The following is a 20,244-nucleotide window of genomic DNA, read 5'->3' as shown; positions in this document are numbered from 1 at the left end:
TACATATTTGGAACTAGAAGAGACCTTAGAGGTCATCTTGTCCAGTCTTCTCATTTTACAGATAAGGAGACTGAGACTCAGAAAGTTAGGCAAGTGACTTGCTCATGATCACATGTTTAGTAAGTGAAAGAAGCAAAATTCAAATTCTAGTTTTCCTGACCCCAAGTCTAGCACTCCATCCTCTAGATACAAGTCTTTGAGCAGCCTGAAACATAATAGAAATATAAAAGAAATAAAATAAAGAAATTCAAAGAATGGAGGAAAAGATATCATCAAGGAATATGGTGAGAAGAGAAAATGGACAGGTCACAGTTTGTGTGGCCCTCCTGTGGTACAGGTAAGGGCAAAGGTCACACAGTATGGGCAGGTGTGGATGAGTTGTGATTTGCACCTCTGGAGTGAATCCCCAAATCTACAAGATCATAGATCTATTTGAGTATTATAATTCACTTGGAGAATACATAAACCATTATAAAACCATTATTCCCTATTAATAAAACATATATACATATATAATAGATCTCTTAATAAAACACATAGATATAAAGATAGATAGATAGACAGACAGATAGATAGATAGATGGATGGATCATAGCCAGTATGCTTGCCAAGTGAAGGAATAAATTTTCCCCAAGTTCCTGAAGGGGAGCCCAGAACAAGAAAATTATGATTTCCACCCTTTGCCCATCCTCAAACTTCACACTTCAAATCCCCCAGCCCCTTTATTCCATAGGCATCTCTGCTATAAGAGCAAAGGTACTAGAGCCCTCTTGAACCCTGCCATCTCCTTTGTTAAATCTTCAGTGTGAACATTTGTAAATCAGCAATCGCTACAAACCAGAGCTTGGTTTGTTGCTTTGTTGATTGTCTAGACTTAGGAAAGTGATAGACAAAATATTAATAATGCAGATTAAACTTTAAAATGTGTCCTGTATATTTCCCCCCCCCTCCAGAGAGCTGGTTACTAAACTTTTACCAGCTATCCCTGCACGATGCTTACAGACTGTGGTTTGTCCTTTGTTCTCAAAGAGGAGCGTGACATCAAGAAGATGATGCCATGACTTACAAGTGAATTGTGTTTAAGCGAAGGAGGGCTGAGCAAAACCACTGGTCTCACTTTCTGCCCTGGAGCAATCTGGATCCAACGGCCAGACAGCAGTCAGAATGACTGGAGACGGCCCAGGAATCAGTGGGGAACCTTGGGAGTTCTCATTTTGATGGAGTCAATGCCCATTCGTTGATTAGGACTATTTAAGAAGTGAGTCGAGGGATGGACTCTTTAATGAAAAAAAAAATCAGAGTGAGAGGGGAAGACCTTCAGGGTTTCTGGCCAAAAGATAAACAATCATTATTTACATTTACCCTGAAACATTGAGAAAAGATAGGGAGCACAGGTAGACTTGTTCAAAACGTATGATCCAATCATATGAAGCCTTTGGCTTGCTGTGAAGGCAAGCATCCTAGCACACCCAAGATGGTTGCTAACACGAGTTCTTAGATCTGCTTTTTACTAGGAAAGATAGCTGTTTAAGGAGTCAACAATCTATTTAAGTTACATTCACTAGTTCAGGGTAAAGTCAGTGCCCTGAACTTCAGAGAAAAGGCAAACAGAAAATACAGAGAAAATATAAACAAAGAAATAAAAACCAAAAGACAGGACCCCACTACCTGAATCAAAGCAATATTGCTATGTACTTTACACATATCCCTGGATCAAGAGAGCCTTTACACCTGAGCATTCAGGGAACTTTGAATAGAGGGCCACACAGAGTCTCGACCAGGAATCACAAGGTCCTTCTCATAAGCAAACCCCCAAAACAAAACCTTACTTCAAAGTATATATGCCCTCCACAGAACCAGAGGGCATCACAACCCTCCTGACTCAGTGCCTAATTAGAAATTAGCAAAAGGTGTGAAAGTCTTCCTACAAGCAAGCTTCCTCTAAGTAAGCTTCCCTTAATGGGCTGCCTGTGAGGCTTATTAATGGGCAGAGAAGATCTTACATCCCATTAACATTACACTTGCCTAAAAGCGCCCATGAAAATGCTGGTGTTCCTTTGAAACACAAAAGCATTTCACTTCAAATGATCCATACAGTTTATATAGGATAGGAGACAGAACCAGAGGTCAGCTGGATCATTAGGGAGGAACCTGATCATTTCTCTCTCCACTCCCTTCAGACTGTGACAGAAGTATCAGGCAATCCAGATTTAAAGGTCCCTATAGCAAACCCAGGAGTTGAGGAAAAGCAATTCAAGCAATTTCTAGAGTATAAAATATATGCTGGGATGGACAAGGCATTGAAAAAAACTTTTAAAATTTTGCTTTTATATAAAATACACATGCTTATATAAACCCTACAAATTCCTTGGTACAAAGATAAATATATGCATGTATGTACTTTGTGTGTGTGTGTGTGTGTGTGTGTGTGTGTGTGTGTGCATGTGATGTTGAGTTGAAGGCATTACTGGGAAGGCTTAAAACCTCTGATGAACAAATAACACAAAGGGGAGTCTTTGTTCAAACATTACCCAGGAAGCACAAATACCTTGTTCCATCCATTTCTGTCCCCTGCTTCCATACTCCTTTCTAATGATTTCCCTAACGTAGATGTGGCACTTTAGAGAGTACAAATGGTTCTGTAGCTACAAGGTCTCAACAAGCAGTCTTTCATATGGAAATGACTTTGGGAATCACAGAATTTCTCAGCCTGCTTACAGGAAGGCAGCTAGTTGGTATGGCAGTTAGAGCACTAGACCTGGTATGAGGAAAACCTGAGTTCCAATGTGGTCTCAGACATTTACTAGCTGTGCGACCCTGTGTAAACTCAGTTTCCTTATCTGTCAAATGGGATAATAATAGCACCTCTTCCCAGGGATGTTGTTAGCATAAAGTGAGATAATATTTGCAAAGTACTTTGCAAACCTTGGAGGGCTATATAAATGTTAGTGACGGTGATTACCAGAACAAATGGAGCAGATTTACTTGCCAGCCCTAGAAAGAAATACTGGTTCCAGGAAGGGGCAGCAAACCTAGGTGTGTGTGGGAGGTGGGGGAGAGTAGTGGAAAAGAGGTAGCTTTGTTCCTATAGGATTCTGTCCTTTGCATTTGTTTCTCTAGCATAGAGTCATTCCAGCTCTGAGATAAAAAGAGGCAAAGCAGAGGTTCCTAGTTTTTTCCTAAAAATAGGAAGTGGGCAGGAAGGAGGTTGACAGGCATAATCACAGAATCTCAGAGTCTAAAGGGCCCTTGGATACCATCTAGTCTCATACACCAGCGAGCATCTCCTCAACTTGCTTGAAGATTCCCAGGGTAAGGGGAGCTCACCACCTCCTGAAGCAGCTCATCCCACTTTTGTACAGCCCCAGTGAATTATTAGGAAGACTTTTCCTGATACCCAGATTAAATATTCCTCTTTTTGAAACTTACACCAATCACTCCCTCTTCTGCTTTCTACAGCAGGCCAGAACAAGTCAAATACTTGAAGATAATTGCTATGTTCCGTCTGAGCCCTCTCCTCTCCGAGCTAAATATTCCCCCCTTCTTAGAGCACCACCTAGGCCCTCTTCTCAGGGAATCAGATTGGGCAGAATGCATGCATTCACAGGTTGGTAGAGGAGAGCTGATACGAGATCAAAAATGGAAAGTTGAGCATGAGCTTTTCTCTACTTTTTCTCATGGTCATTGACTTAGATCAGAACCAGAACCAGACTGATCTCAAGGAATCTTGATGAGAAATTGGCTTGATTCCCCTTAGAATTCTCTATCTGGTACGTGACAACTCAGGCACAGACGTGCTGTGAGTTAAATTGCATCCTGGCAATGATGAGAGGTCCCAAAACCTTGAGTTCTCCCCTCCATATTTTCCATTTCTAAGCATACACAGACTTCCTTGACAATGAGAAGTCTTTGTTTCAGATGAAAAGAATGAGTCATGGTGGTTGGAGTGAGCATAACATTCCAAGATTCCAGTATTGTCTGACACTTTAGTGAGAAGTCAAATAATCAATAAGGCCTCATCCTGTCTGGTCCAACTTAAGGTGTTTTCCATCATCAGGTTCCTCATTGTTTGACTCATTAAAAACAGAAGAAAATAGTAATTTCATTTAGTGTGCCCCAACCTAGTTATAACTCTTTGTTTGCAAGAGTGCTAAGACAATTGCTCTTTTAGTACAAGCAAAATGTGAATTTTTGTTGTAAAAATGATGGAAGGACTCTCTTGAGCCCTTCACTATAGAATTATTGACTCATGGTCATGTTTTGCAGGGTGTTTTATTCAGCTGAAATGAGGAAGTGTTCAATCTTTGCTATCCCCACACCAATTCTACCCTTGACTGGAGTATAAAAAGATCAGAGATCGAATACCCTTTGCCTCTTGGAGCTCTTCCCCACCTCTTTTACATTAGACTTAATTCCCATTTGTTAACCACGCCATCAGAATGGCCTGCTTTGCTATTATATTATTTGAAGAGAAGGTTATTCTTCCACCCTCAATAAGTGGTAAATATGGTTTAGTGGATAGAGAGCTTCCCTCAGAGCCATGAAGACCCGGTTCAAGTCTCACCTTTGACTCATACTGGCAAATAGATCTACCTTTACTCTAGCACTGTGAAAATCATGGAGATAAGTGGTTGTTCACAGAACTTCTTGATTTGCTTTCGGAAAGACAACTAGTTGGTATAGTGGCCAGAGCACTGGACCTGAAATCAGGAAAACCTGGGTTCAAATCTGACAATCTCTGAGTACCCCCAGACATATACCTCTATATAGAGAGAAGGTGCATATATGTTTTGGCATGGGACATAAAGGAATGGACTTTGAGTCATGAAGACCTGGTTTGGAATCCTGCCTCAGTTACTATCTATGTGCTTCCTTTAAGACTCAGTTTCCTTATCTGTAAAAATGAGGAAAGGAGTTGAATTCAAAGACATTTAATCCACAACTTCAATCTCCAGCTCCAAATTGATGGGTTGTCTCACCAAAGGAGAAAGAACATGAAGCCTAGATTCCCAGTATAACCAAATCCAAGAACCTGGAACAAGTTCAATAGCTCAGTTTACAAGTTAATTTGTCACTGTCCAGAATGAAGGCTTAAACTAGACTAAGTGAAATTAACTACCTTTCCAAAATCCCGTTCTTTAACGTTCCACTTCATAAAGTTGCTAATTCACCCTTCACTGTTATCTCTTTGTCTTCCTCCCTGCTTCTTTCTCCTATTACATTTTTCCTCACTCCTCTTCTTTTCTTTTTATTCCAATTTCTCTTTCTTCTCTTTCTTCCTCCTCACTACCTGCTCGACATTTTCACAGATTATTAATTCCTTTGTCAGAGGTTGTACTGGGACAGGGAGAGACAATTCCAATGTTCTCATGGAGAAGACTGGAATGAGTAACCACAAAAAGGTTTCGGAATCTCAAGGATCTATGATGTTCCTGAGGCTAGAACAAGGGCAAATGTCAGCTTTTATGTCCAGATCGAAACCCACCTTCCACGACACATGCAATCTTCTCTTGCTTCCATATAGTGGCTCCAGAAGATTATAAGGTTATACTGACAAAGGCCTTTTTGGCACATCAAAGACTGATTAAATCGCCCTTTCTAGTTACTCAAATTAGACGTGGAAGGAAAGGATACAGAAAGATATGTTGATATTGCTATATGTCAAGGAATTCCTGCTATTTGTGATTATTGTAACAACATACAGTTTTCAGGATCCCTACTCAGGGTGGAGAGCTGTAAGTCTAACCAAACACAGCAACTGAAGGTAGCTAAGTGCTGAGTTCAGTCAAGTAGCATTTATTAATGCATTTATTATTATGTACCAGGCATTGTGCTAAGTGCTGGGGATTCAAAGAAAGGCCAAAAAAAAAATCTCTGTTCTCAAGGGGCTCCCTGTCTAATGGGGCAGACCACATGGAAGCAACTATGTACAAGCAAGATGCATGGGACCCTTGCTGAGAATGAGAAAACATACCCAGCCTTTATTGGTTCTGGGCTGTAATATCTCAACTCTATCAATAAAAAAGAAGGAGGAGTGGGGCCACCCAGGGACTTCAGAGAACAGGAAAAACAATTAACCTATATACATATGTGTGTATGTATGTGTATGTACATGTGTATGCACATGTATACTCACACACGTGTATGTGTGTGTATGCATGTGTGTATACATATGAATATTCACACATGTGTGTGCATATGTGTATATGCATGTATTATATATACAATATATGTATTGCATATATATTGTGTATACTGTATATTGCAATATATATAACCTATATCAATGAAAGGAAGAACTTGAAGGTGTCAGCTCAAAGGGGCCTAGGGCATAAGTCTGGGTATCTTGCCTTAGTAGACAAAAAACTTTGATAATAATGAGCCAAACTAAGTCCCCAAATTCTGACTGGTACAATTAACGTCAGGGGAAAGTTAGAATAGAGAATGAAATGCAAGACAGATGGCAGCTTCTGTAAGGTCGCAGTTATGGAGAAACCCTATTCGTCCTCAGACTAAGGACAAGTATTGTGAACTAAAACCCTGTAAGTCAATCAGGAGGAAGAGATAACTTTGGTACCCAGACAGGGAATGTCTTTTCCTGCTGTTCATTGAGGAGGAGAAGAGGGGAAGCAGATAGCAGCACCAAATCTCAGGAATGACCATGTTGCAGGGGACTATATGAGGAATGAAACTGCCCTAACTCCCTAGGGCCTCATCCTCTCACCTCGTAATGGAGGGCTGGAGCCTAGTAGCCAAGTCTACACCTGGGAACCTAGAAGACATATTTAGGCAGGAAGGAGTCCAAGAAAAAAGGGACTAGTTACTTTAGTAGTGCTGGGAATCAGGATTAAACTATTGTGTAAGAATCTTTGAAAATCACGTTATGGTTTTTCCGTTGATTTTGCAACAATTCCTCCTTCTCTCCCTTCTCCCCCACCCCCACTATGTTTCCCTGTAGTACTTTGCATTAAAGTTTGTTGAAAATAATAATGATGTGATAGTCTTACTCCTTCTCAACAATGCAAGGACCTAAAACATTTCCAAAGGACTCATGATGGAAAATACCATCCACATCCAGAGAAAAACTATGGAGTTAGAATGCAGAGTGAAGCAGACTATTTTCTTTTTGTTTTATTTCTTTCTTTCCCATGGTTTCTCACATTTGTTATAATTCTTCTATGCAACATGACTAATGTGAAAATGTGTTTAATAGGAAGGTATGGATGGAGCCTCTATCAGATTGCATGCTGTCTTAGGGAAGAGGGATGGAAAGGAGGGGGAGAAAATTGAAAATTTATGGAAGTGAATGTTGAAAACTAAAAAGAAATAAATTGAAAAAAGGACAATAACAATGATGATGATTATGAGAGCTACCATTTATATAGCATTTTAAGGTTTTCAAATCAATTTATAGACATCTCATTTTGTGCTCACAGAAGTGGGAGCTATTGTCATTCCCATTTTACAGATTAAGGAAACTGAGGCAGACAGAAATCAAGTGATTTGTACCCAGGGTCATACGCTAGTTAAGTGTGTGAGGCCAGATTGAATTCTGGTTTTGCTGACTCCAGATCCAGTATTCCATCTAGTACGCCATGTTCCATCTAGAATACCATTTCAGTTCCTCCAAGTACTTAAAAAGGCTACTGTTCCTCCTCCCTTCTCAGCCCCAGGTCACCTACAGCTCTTTCTTAAGCCAGGCCATAGCAACTTTCCAGAGAGGAAGGAGGATGGAGTGTAGTTATGGGTGAAAACGAGAACTTTTTCTCCCTTCCTCACCCAAAACATCCAAAACGATACCTTTGTTGGAGGACATAAATATCTGAGTGTCTTTCTCTCCCCCAAGCCTTCTTGCCAATGTCACCTGCTCTACTCCTGATTGGTTACTCACACCTTCAGTTCCCATGTATCCTAACACCTTCTATCCACTTCATTCCATCCCAAACTCCTTTGGCAGGGAACCCAGACTGATCATTCTATTAGGGCCCTGAGGCCCCTTCCCAACAGTCTTTTCCATAATTCAGGAACCCTCCAGGCCCTTTGTTCTAGAGTCATGAACTACAATCCTTCCTATCTGTCCTGAGTGCTACATGCTCCAGATGGCCAGGTACAGCCACCTGACTTGTACCCTTAGAGTTCCTGGGCCTTGTCAGTTTTCTTGCTGAAACATCTTTGGGATTTCCAGATGTTTCTATTCATCCTCCAGCTGAACTGTCATATATTTTGTCTCCTACTATACTATGATATCCTGCAGACCATATAAACTTTCTCTTTTATTCTTGGCAACCTAGCCCAATATTTGGCACATGCTAAGTTCTTAGTCAATTATTTTTTTCTCCATTCATTCCTTCATATATTATTATCAAGGATGTACAAGAAAAGGGGATAGAGTATAAGGGACATTCAGCCATCTCTTCCCCACCACCACCCCTCCATTGAGCTCACAGAGTACAAAAAACAGAAATGATAATCACAACTACACACATACATACGATATAAACATGTACATACAAGCATATATTACATATTATACTATTGTATATAATATAGTATATAACATTATATCATACATATATGTATGTATGTACATATGTATGTGTATGTATACACACACACACACACACACACACATATATATATATATATATATATATATATATATATATATATATATATATATATATAAAATTTATTTATTTTTGCTTACTGTGTGCCAGGCACTGTATTAAGAACTTTGCCATTATGATCTCATTTGTTCCACACTCAAACCTGGAAAATAGATGCTATTTTCATCTCTATTTTACAGATGAGGAAATTGAGGTAAAGAGAGATTACTTAACTTGCCCAGGCTCACACAGTTAGTAAGTGTCTAAGGCTGGATTTGAACTGAGGTCTTCCTGCCTTCAGGCCCAGCACTATCCACTGACCCTTGGCAATGGAACAATAAAGAAGGTGCCAACCATCTGTGTCTTAGGGAAAGAATCAGAAGAAGAGGATGGCAATGCTTCCTGGTTCCCCAGTTCCAGTCACTGGGAAAGCTCTCCCCCTTACTCTCAATCCATTCTCTAACTGAACCATATGAAGTCCCCACCCTCTCTGAAACCCTATGAGGATGAAAAGAATCTTAGTCACATTTTCCCTGAAGCACAAAAATAAAGGAGAACGTCACTTACTCATCTTCAGACGTGTCTCCTGCTTCGACCTTGATTGATTTCTTTTCTGTCAAAGTACTTTCAATTTTCTGAGCAACAAAAGAGAATTTCATAAACACAAAGAGAACTGAGAGTGGGAGAGGAAATGAGTGACATTCAACAGCATGGCTCAAGCCCTGTGAACCCAGAGGTGGGGAATGGGAAGGTAACGAGTGGAGAGGTGAAAGCTATGAGGGTGACCGTATTGCCATCTGCACCATTAATTCCTGCAGCATAGACTGCTATTCTTTTTCTTTTTCAAAGTGACACATTATTCCAACTGACCAGGCACAGAAAAGAGCAATTTAGAGTCAATTTGTTAAAGTCGGGGGGAATCCCCTCCCCATAAATCCATAGCCTAGACATGGACTCGTTGCTTGGGTCATTTTTCCCCTTGGTTAGAAAGTCAACGAAGCCTTTGGACTGCTGGTCAATGTCCTTCAACCATTAACTGCTCTTTGTGAGTAGAAATGATTTCACTCTTTGTATTTGTACCCACAGTATCTGGGGCAAGATCTGGCACACTCTAAGTGCTTAATACATGCTTGTTGGTTGACTGATTGATCATATGAACTTCAGTTAGTTCTTTATTTCCTTTAAGTCTTTGGATGGGACAATGCTTCCTTTCTTGACTTCATAGCATATTTAGACAAAAAATATGAAATCAAGCTAGAAAAGTATTTTGAGCTCTTTGGAAGAAGTGTTTAGTCTTGCTAGATTTGATTATTGTTATTTTAATAAGGTCCATGAGGACCTCTATGTTCTGTGCATATTGAATGCGGAATCTGTGCTCCCTTCCCATAGACCAATAAAAGATGGATGTTTCTACACCGAGAGAGCATCTTTTCCACTCCCACTCCCAACCTAGTTGGTTTTTATAGTCATGGATCTCTAAAGTAGTAGCAGTTTTTTCATTCCCTTAAATCTAACTAACTTAGTTCATTCTTGTGCGGACTTTTCAGCTGAAGTGTGGAGGAAGATTTTGTCCATGTGGAAACCCCTCCTACACTAATGTAGGTTGCAACCCAGCTTATAAGAGTTGCTTGAAGGATATGAATAAACTGACTTCTTCATGCTCATTCTGTCATAGATAGAATTTGAACCTAAATCTTCCTGATTTCAAGCCCAGCAATCTATCCATTATACCACCCTACCTTTCTTCATCCAACTGTAAGGTTTTCATAGAAAATCATTTAAAGTTAAGAGGAGAAGGCATCTTTTACTATCTTCCTATGTACCAACAAGTTTGTGGAATCACAGGATCAGCAGCTTAGAATCAGAAGTTACTTTAGAGGACAGATGCCATCTAATCCAACCTCCTCATTTTTCCAATGAGGAAACTTAGGATCAATGAAATTAAAAATCTTATCTTGGGTCAAGAGTCAGGATTTGAATCCAGGTTTTCCTAACCATAGAAACAGCCTTGTATCTACCATACCATACAAGAGTGAAGCCATGTGAATACCCTAGCTTCCAAATTGCCCTCTCCCTAGACATTAGTAATACTCTTTCATGTCAAATGTCACATTGGAAGCAGTGTGGTTGGTCCAATGAAGACTGTGACCTTGAGTCACAAAACTTCATGGGCAAGTCCCTGAATTCTGAGCCTCAATTTCCTAATTGAAATTGGTAGCATGATGAGTCCAGAGGACTGAAAATGAATCATGTCACCCACCTGCCAGAGAGTTAATGGGCTTACCCTTGTAATGAACCATACCTTTATAAACATGGCCAGTGTAGGAATTTGTTCTGCTGGTCTACACATGTTTGTTGTGTTTATTATGAGGATTTTGGTTTTTGTTTCATTCTTGGTTTTTATACTATTCAATATGCAACAGTAGGAGGGAGAGATAAAGTATGTTTGTAAAAATTCATTAACTAACAAAAAAACATAAACAGGCACTTTAATGAGCCTTTGAACCTAAGTCATAGATGGCTATAATCTATGGTCTCTATTTCATGTTCTTCAAGTCTCCAATCAAGTAACATTTCATTAGGTTCCACTGTTCTAAGAATGGAAAAGGCTCTATGTAGAATAAGATGTAAGTGTGGTACTAGGAAAAGACTATTAAAGTTGGAGATCCAGAGCAGCTAAATTCATGTCCTGATTCTCTTATATGCTGCATAATCAGAGAAAGTCATTTGCCCTCTCGTCTCTTCCTTCCTCCATGAAATGTGAGCTTCCTCTCATTTTACAATGATTTGGGGAAAAAAACCCAAAGGTCCCTACTCAACTCTATGACTGTGACTATACCAATCATGCCATACCTTCTTCAATGAAGAGTTGTACCATATTAGAGCTGAAAGGGGCTTTGGAGATCATTCTGTTCAGACATCACTTACAGATGGGAAAATTGAGGCTTGCAGAGGTTAAGTAATTTCTATAAATATCTAATGGCATAGTGAAGACTAGAACCCAATACTCCTCAGTTCCTGGTATAATATACCTTCTACTCCTCCATGATGATCATAAAACCAGACCCTGGCTTCAGGGCTGAGGGCAAATGGACATTTGTGACTCACTAGATTAGTGCAAAGGCACTGGAGTGGCGTGCCAGAATGTTTGTGGCTGATGAATAAGTGTGTGATCTGAGACCACGGGCAAGCAACAAGGTTTGAAGAAATTAATTTGGTTCTTTTCAAGTCTAGTGCAAAATCCATAAATCTATACAAGCTAGAAAACAGCTTCAGAGGTCTTATAATCTAGCTACTCTTATTTAAAAATAGTAAGAAAGCCTAGGTGCAAGTATGTTAAGTGGTTTGTCCAAGGTAGCATATAATAAATATGGATAATATTTAATGGATAATAAACATTAGAGGCAGGATTTGAACTCAAGTCCTCTGACTGTTGAGTCATATCCTATAAAATGTGTGAGGGTGGAAAGGAGATGAGATCACTGAGGTCAAATATTTATTCTACCCAAACTGGAACCTTGAGGGCAAGAACTGTCTTACTTGATTCTGATTATATCCCCACCACTTAGGACAGTGCCTGGCATTTCACAAATGCTCTATCTATCTACAGAGAAGCAAATTTTGACTCGTTATGAGGAGGAACTCTAATTAGGAATGTCCAGCAATGACATGGGCTACTTCATGATGCGATATGTTCCTTGCCACTGGAAGTTTTCAGGTAGTGTTAGATCAACATCTGTCAGAGATCATAGACCAAGGCCCCAAGGAACCTCAAAGGTCAGATAGTTCAATCTCCTCCCAACTTACAGATGAGGAAACTGAGGCACAAAGCAGTTGAATGCCTTGCCTAAGGTCACACAGCTAGCAAGAAGCTAAGGGCAAGAGTTGAACTCAAGTCTTTCTATCTCCAAGTCCAGTGCTTTGTTCAGGACACCATGCTGTTATAAAGACTTCTGCCACATAGTAATGACCTCTCAGGGCTCTTTTCCATTCTAATAATCTATGATGCTTAGCTAAGCAAGAAAAATAAAATGGGTATAACTTTTAAAGCACAATAGGTTCACCTTCTTAGGTGAGATAGTGTGTGTGTGTGTGTGTGTGTGTGTGTGTGTGTGTTTTACCTCCTCAATGCGTTCTTCCAAATCAATCTCTACAAAGGCAACAGGTGGTTTCTGTGGAAAGAAATCCAAGAGACATGAATATATTTAACGGCCAGGATTGTGTGAAGCGGAACTGAAAGGAGGGAAATTTCATCAGAGGGGCAACACTCTCCCATTCCTCTTGCCAGTGCTTCCCCTATTGGGAGGAACTTCAGGGGACTGACTCCCTGGACAAAACCTACCCTACAACACCCTAACTTAACCTCAAAACTGAGATAAATGCCTCTGTATTCTTCTTATCCCTGCACTCTCTCTCACCTTTCTTCTTCTCAACGCCTCTCATCTTTTGGACCTTGATGCAGTGGATAGTGCTGGACCTGGACTCAGGAAGACCGGAATTCATATCCACTCTCAGACACTTACCAGCTGTGTGACCCTGGGCAAATCACTTAACCCTATTTGACTCAGTTTCCTCATTGTAAAATGAGCTGGAGAAGGGAATGGCAAACCACTCCAGTATCTGAGATAAATTGTTATTGTTAATGTGATTATTAATTTGTGATCCAGGCTTTCTCCTATTTCCTCATTAAGGCCCAGCTCTTGTTAAAGTTAGGACATGATTGATAATATTACTTCTAATCCTTAAGGAATATCCTCCTCAATCTTGGGTGAGACCCCATCCAACTAGGAGGCTTAATTTCTGTTTAGAATATAAACAGAATGCAGATTCCCTCTTACGTTGGGGAAAGGAGTTTCTATCCTTGTACCCCTCCATTAAACATTAAGGCGACCCAGTTCACGAAGGAAGAAACCAGCCACAAAGGTCTGGATGTAAACAGATTGCCCTGTCCAGATTGCATAGTCTCATGATCAAGCCATATTCTCAGCTGGAGGAGCTGAGGACTTCTAACCCACCTCCTCATTAAATGTCCACCAATCAGGACTGATTTTCAGTTGTCAGGGGCATTCCCTTTCAAAAAGGTATTTAAGGCTCTTGGGATCTCCGCTGGGAGTCTTTGATTATGAAGAGAAACCATTGTCCATCAATTTATTGATTGACTAATTAATAAATTATTAATTACCCAAAATTGTCTGTCATATTTTTATTTGTCTCATACCTTTGCCAAGAAAACCTCAAATGGGGTCACGAAGAGTTGAACACAACTGAAATGACTGAACAACAATTCTTCCCCTCCCCTATCCACACCTATTGACCTTATGGCCCATTCTTATAGGGCTCTGTTCCTTCCCAGAGGGAAAAGATTTGGAAAATAAAGAACTAATAACTGGTCATTTCTAATGAGTTACCTTGCCTCAATTGGGTGCCATTCATAGGCTCAAAGTAATGACTTTATGATGGCAGACTCTGGGTCACCATTGCAGGCCAGGGGGAAATATTTTGGGTCATTCCTAGGTTCTTCCTAGAAGTTCTCATATCATACCATTTGCCATTTTTATAAGGTTGTGATAAAATACATTAGAGTGAAGAATGTAAAGCGCTGCCCTCTTTCAAAACTACCTTGTAAATCTTCACAAGATAATGTTAAATACTTTATAAATGCCTCTGTCATATAAACCAAGGTCCATATCACCCCCACATAGGAACATGCAGAGACCCCTCTAGATTGCAACATCACATGGATGCAAAGAACTTAGCACTAATGTCCTGTCCAAGCAGGAGAGCTTGTTTGTGCCAATTCTTTGTGATAAAATAGCTTATTGATGCCCTGAACTTATTACCAAACAATGCCCCTCATTTTTTTTTCCTATTAAAATAAGAATGACAGGGTCATCAGATCATAGGCTTTAGAGCTGGGAGGGACCTTAGAGGTCACCTAGGCCAAACCTCTCATTTTATAGAGGAGGAAACAAGCCCAGAAATGTTAAATGATCACTTCAAGAGAATACAGTTAGTTAAGCAGTCAAGACCTTCCCATCCTTCATTGTGCTACAAGGTAAAAAGTGGATAAAAAACATGTATTGCCTAAACTATGACATACAACTGAATGCGCAGACTACTGGATTAGTCCATCTGTCTTGGACCCATGAGTTGGGCTGACTAGGTTGATATTGGGCTAGACTTCATTTGCGCAGAAATTTCTTCAATGATCTCATTCTACTCACACTGATACAAGAGCTCACCTAATCAATCACCCAGTAATGTGGTAAAATGAATGATCATGAAACATCATGATCTCCAAACAACCTTTCAATAAATGGAAAGATGAATGGTGGAGGATGAAAGTAAGGTATGTTACTGAGTATATACAAAAATTGGTATAAAAGTCATTTCTGAAGATAAACATGAATGGAAGAAGAGATATTACCAACTATATAACATGTATGAAAAGAAGAATAAAGGACATTTTTGAAACACATATGACCAGAAAAAGAAATGGCAGATCCGGTATCATCAGTATGAGTGCCCGAAGGTGGACAATCCAAAGTGCATGCTGGCACCCCAAGATACTCACAGCAAAATTTGTCTCAGTCTCCAGAAGAAGGTCATCCAGCTTTAATGATTCTAATTCCTTTTCCTATAAATAGAAAGAAGAGTTATTATCTATACATGAGAGTAGAATGCTGACCCTAGATGTCAAAATTATTTCATTCTCAACTGAACACATCCTGACCAGGGCCTGTGTCGTATTTAGTTCAAGAACACAATTTTCTTTCTCTATGTCTCTCTTTTCTTCATCCTGGTCTGTCTTCATTTGGTCCTCTTCCTCCTCTTTTTCACATTCATGCTCCACCTTCTCTTTTTCTTTGTCTTTCTCTTGGTCCACTCTTTTTAAGTCACCTTGATCCTGGCCATCCTTTTCCTCTTCTAGAATCATCTGGCTAAAGGAGGAGAGAAGCATAAGGCATGGATCATTATCCAGTGGTGCTTGGGAACACAGTGACTAGAAATTCACTTTGTTTCCTATTCCTGATAGGGATGACTTTTCTTGACTGATTTTTCTAGAATAAGTAGAGGCACTTCCTGAAAAGGAAGCTTTGCTTGGATGAAAAATCTCCCTGCTGGTAGACAAGACTCATGGTCCTAATTTTTCTTGTGTAGAAAGAACTTTCTTTTGTCTTTGAGGTAGCTTAGTGGTACAGTGGCTAGAATGCTGAGCCTGGAGTCGGGATAGACCTGAGTTTAAATTCCACCTCAGATACTTCCTAGCTGTGTAATCCTGAGCAAGTCATTTAATTTTTGTTTGTGTAAGTTTTTTTTTTCAACTGTAAAATGAGGAGAATAATAGTATTTACCTCCTGGGGATACTGTGAGGATCAGGTGCGATAGTTGTAAACACTTCCCACAGTGCCTAGCCCTTATGTTGTTAGCTATCATTACTACTGTTCATGCACAATGGTGCACAATGCAAGGTTAGTAGCTAATTTTCTGATCAAGATAGTCTCAGTTTTGATGTCTGATTGAATAAGGCACCAGATATCCCATTTAATAACAATGGGTTCCAAATGGAACAATGTGAATCCGTGTGTTTCGGTTGACTATGTGATAGTATTTTCCGTATTTCTTTTCAGCTGGAAGGAATACTCTTCCCTTGCCTCCAGTTTGCTCACTCTGTCCAAGAGCAAGAGCAAAATGGGGGAAGTGGCTTGTGGCAGCTTCCCCACCCATCATAATAACCAGATAAAGTCTGTTATTTATTGACTGGGTAGTAATAGTGTCTCAACTATGCTGGAGAAAACTAAGATCAGGATCTGAGGGATGTTTGAAGTGTCCTGTCTAAAGAAGGCTTTCCCTGAAAGGCAGTGTGGTGAAGTGGATAGTGTTGGACTTGGAATGAGGAAGATTGGCATTCCAGTCCTGCCTCAGAAATTTACTAGCTGTACTACCTTGAGCAACTCACTTAACCGCTCTTAGCCTCATTTTCCTTATGTGTAAAATAGGTATGGCAATAACATCTTGTTGAATCATTTCAATCATGTCAGACTCTCTGTGATACCATTTGGGATTTTCCTGGCAAAGATACTGGAGGGGTTTGCCATTTCCTTCCCCAGCTCATTTTATAGATGAGAAAACTGAAGCAAATAGAGTTAAGTGACTTGCCCAAGATCAAAGAACTAGTAAGTGTCTGAGGCTGAATTTAAGGTCAGAAAAATGAGTGTGAGTTCCAGTTCTGGTCATTTCAATATGCATCAGTTCATGTCTTTTCAGATTTTTCTGAAATTATCCTGCTTGTCATTTCTCAGATTTACAAATTTATGTGAAAAAACTGGGCCCTCACTGCAGCCATACAATCCTTCTATATTCCTATAATCCAGAGATTCCCAAACTTATTTGGCCTACTGCTCCCTTTCAAAAAAAATTACTCAATACCCCCCTGGAAATCTACTTCCTCTAACCCTTTAACTTTTTAAAAAATTTGCATCATTTCAAAAATATAAATATATTTTAAATAACATTTTAAACTTAATAATTTGTGGCAAATTTATTTTTTCCTACATAGAAATTTTGATGCATCATGTAACTGTAGAGTATCATATTATAAACAAGACATTACACACGTATATTCCTGCTGACTCATGCTGGACTTCTGGACAATGCACTACACACTTGTCTGCAAATACTTGCTTGTTAAGGCTTGTCAGCAGACTTGGCCACTGCTTGCTTATAACTTGCATTTTGTGTATTTATTTGGAAAATAATGTAATCACGATGACTTTAACTCTGTTACACAACAGATGAAACATGAATGAATGGTTTTTCAATGTTTTATCTTCTTTCCACTCCCCCCTTATTTTTGTTCAATGTCCCCAATTACACCCAAGGCTACTACTGCCCCCTAGATCATTCTAGCACCCCCCCACAGGGTGGTATCACCCATTTTGGGAACCTCTGCTAACCTGTCCTCCCTGATACTCACTACAGCAGCTATTTCAAACTTTTAATCCCTCTGTTAGCTTCTCATGGCAGTTCAGCCACCACACTTCTCATCTAAGGACCTCACCTCATTCTTCACTAAAAAAAAAAAGTGAGGCTATTTGCCAAAAGCTCCCTCTTCTTCCCTCTTCCTCATCTCACAACTCACTTCTCCCACTGTCTCCTACTTAATTTCTGCTTCTTACAAAGAAGTAGCTATTCTCTTTTCTGGCTCTCTCCATGATCCCTCTACTCTTTCTAATCTTAAATCTCTCTCTATCTACTGGCTTATTCCCTGCTCCTTATGAATGTCTCCCCATCCATAATAAAAAAAAATCCCAAACTCTCACTGCTAGCTACCATCTTCTTGCCTCTGCACTGCTAAATTTGAGAAAGCCATCTATAACAATGAATTCACTTCCTCTCCTCTTCACTGGCTTCTAAATCCTCATTGGTCTGGCTTCCAGGCTCATCATTCAAGTGAAACTGCTCTCTCTAAAATCAACAGTGATCTTTGAATTGCCAAATCTAATAGCCTTTTCTCAGTCTTTCCCCTTCTTGACTTCTCTGTAAACTTGACACAGTTGATCACCCTCTCCTCTTGGAACCCTCCCCTTCCTAGATTTTTGTGACCTTGCTATTTCCTATATGCCTAACCAGTCTTCATTCTCCTTTGCTAGTTCTTCACTAACCCTGGATATCCCTCAAAAGGACTTCTTCTTTTCTCCTCTGTACTATAACATATTTCTTGTTGTCTCCTGAATTCATTGAAGCCTTTTTGGTCCATTCTAATTTTCTGTGAGTTGGCTGCTTGGGTAAAATTTTGTACCTCTTTTGCAAGACTGCTAATTCTCTTTCTATTACTTTCTTCCATAGATTCATTCCTTTTCCATTTTCCCCTTAAGTTCTCTCATTTCATTTGTAAAAAAAATTTTTTTTTAATTCTTGCTTTATCTCTTTTAGGAATTCCCCCAAATTCTATTTTTCTCTGAGGCAAAACTTGTAGATGTTTTAGTCATTCTCTTCTTCTGAGTTTGTATCTTGAGAAAGTTCCTACCACCTTAATAGGTCACTTATGAGCTACTCTTTAAAAAAAAAGGTTTTTTTGGTTTGTTTGCCCATTTTTCCAACATTCTTTCTGACTTTGGACTTGATGTTCAGGCTGGACTCCGTGCCCTTCTGGAGGAAAGGTCCTGTCGCTGCTTCTTAGGGTACTGAGTATTGTGTTATTCTAGGATCTTCTGGACAGTCGGAAGACTTGAAATCTTTCAGTGCTCCCAAAGGAGTCTGATGCAGGGGACAGTCTGATTGTTTCCCCCTTGTCTGAACTCTGTCCATTCCTGACCTGGGTCTGTGCAAGCATAGAGTTCTTTGGGACTTTGCCCTATCTCAAAAACTCTGCTACTTCAAAGTGGTGGAATTGTAGACTCCCCTTTCATTTTGGTTTCCTGCTGTGGTTATTTCTCTGTAGGCTGGGCTAGATGCTAAAAGTGACATCTTGCTCTGGGGCGGGGGGCGGCTTTTGTTGTTCTGGCTTCTGAATTTCCTCCTTTCTTCCATAAGCCCAGGGCCTAGCTACCTGGGGAAGGCAATACAAGGGCTAGGTGTATTACTGTGTCATTCTCACTCTGCTCTGAATCTGCAATCTAGAATTGGGGAGTCGGTGACTAAGCTGCCAGTTAGCACCAATTCTCATTGCAGTGCTCTGTCTTGTGTTTGGGACCCCCTTTTTGTAATGGTATGCAAAGCCTCTCCTTGGACACTGGAGTGCTCCAGATGCCAAGAACTCATTCTGCAAATCTATTCCCAGTGTCCGCAGACCTCTTTATCTCCTGTGCCCATCCAGGTAGGGCAAGGAATTACTATGACCTCGTCTGGATTTCTCTCTCAGGATTTCCTCTGGATCTATCTGGAGGCTGGAGTTCAGCTGTCTTGCTTCCTTCTCCACCTTTCCCCATTACTGTGGAGGGCAACGCCATCCTCCAAGTAACCTTCAGTGTCATCCTCTTTTCACACTCACTCCACATATCCAATCCATTGACAAGTCTGCTTCTATCTTCACAACATTTTTTTGTATAAGTCCTCTCTTTCCCACTCATCTTGCCACCTACATGGCTATTGACATAGCCTTCTAATTGTCTCTCTGCTTCAAATATCTCCCTTATCCAAATTACCAAAGTGATTATCATAAGATGCAGGTTTGATCATGTCACTTTCCTTCTCCCCACCCCCACTCAATAAACTTTAATGGATCCCTATTACCTCCAGGTAATTTATAAAATCTGTTTGGCATTTAAAGTACTTCAAGACCTGACTCCTTTCTACCTTTCCAACCTTCTTCCACTTTATTTCTCTTCACTTACTCTGTTGAGTCATTTTTCAATCACATCTAACTCTTTGTGATCCCATTTGCGGTTTTCTTAGCAAAGATACTAGAATAGTTTGCCATTTTCTTTTTCAACTCATTTTACAGATGAGGAAACTGAGGCAAACAGGGCAAGGTGACTTGCCAAGGGTCACACAGCAAGTAAGTGTCTGAGGACAGATTTGAACTCAATAAAATGTCTTCCTGACCCTAGATCTAGCACTCTATCCACTGTGCCACCTAAATGTCTTCACCCCTAGTACCTTCCTTTGAAAATTACCTTCTATCTACTCTGTATAT

At 40.0% G+C, this 20,244-nt stretch overlaps 1 protein-coding gene across 11 annotated transcripts in view; it reads right to left on the bottom strand.

Annotated features, from left to right (window-relative positions):
- Nucleotides 1-20,244, bottom strand: part of C6H13orf46 (chromosome 6 C13orf46 homolog) — a 48,222-nt gene that overhangs the window by 15,236 nt on the left and 12,742 nt on the right. For 4 of the 11 annotated variants that reach the window (XM_072621866.1, XM_072621865.1, XM_072621873.1 and 1 more), the window contains exons 3-5: nucleotides 15,325-15,547; nucleotides 15,181-15,243; nucleotides 12,728-12,778 (exon numbers count right to left, since the gene is read on the bottom strand). In XM_072621866.1, coding sequence (XP_072477967.1) covers nucleotides 12,728-12,778; nucleotides 15,181-15,243; nucleotides 15,325-15,547 — 337 coding nt within the window. Of the gene's footprint in view, nucleotides 1-9,173; nucleotides 9,242-12,727; nucleotides 12,779-15,180; nucleotides 15,244-15,324; nucleotides 15,548-20,244 lie in introns of all 11 variants that reach the window. The other 7 variants (XM_072621870.1, XM_072621869.1, XM_072621868.1 and 4 more) reach the window with 5 other exon arrangements.

This window comes from Notamacropus eugenii, chromosome 6 (assembly GCF_028372415.1).
Source record: "Notamacropus eugenii isolate mMacEug1 chromosome 6, mMacEug1.pri_v2, whole genome shotgun sequence".
Taxonomy (NCBI): Eukaryota; Metazoa; Chordata; class Mammalia; order Diprotodontia; family Macropodidae; genus Notamacropus; species Notamacropus eugenii.
Note: the sequence above shows the minus strand (reverse complement) of the source record. Positions and strands in the feature narration are given on the sequence as shown.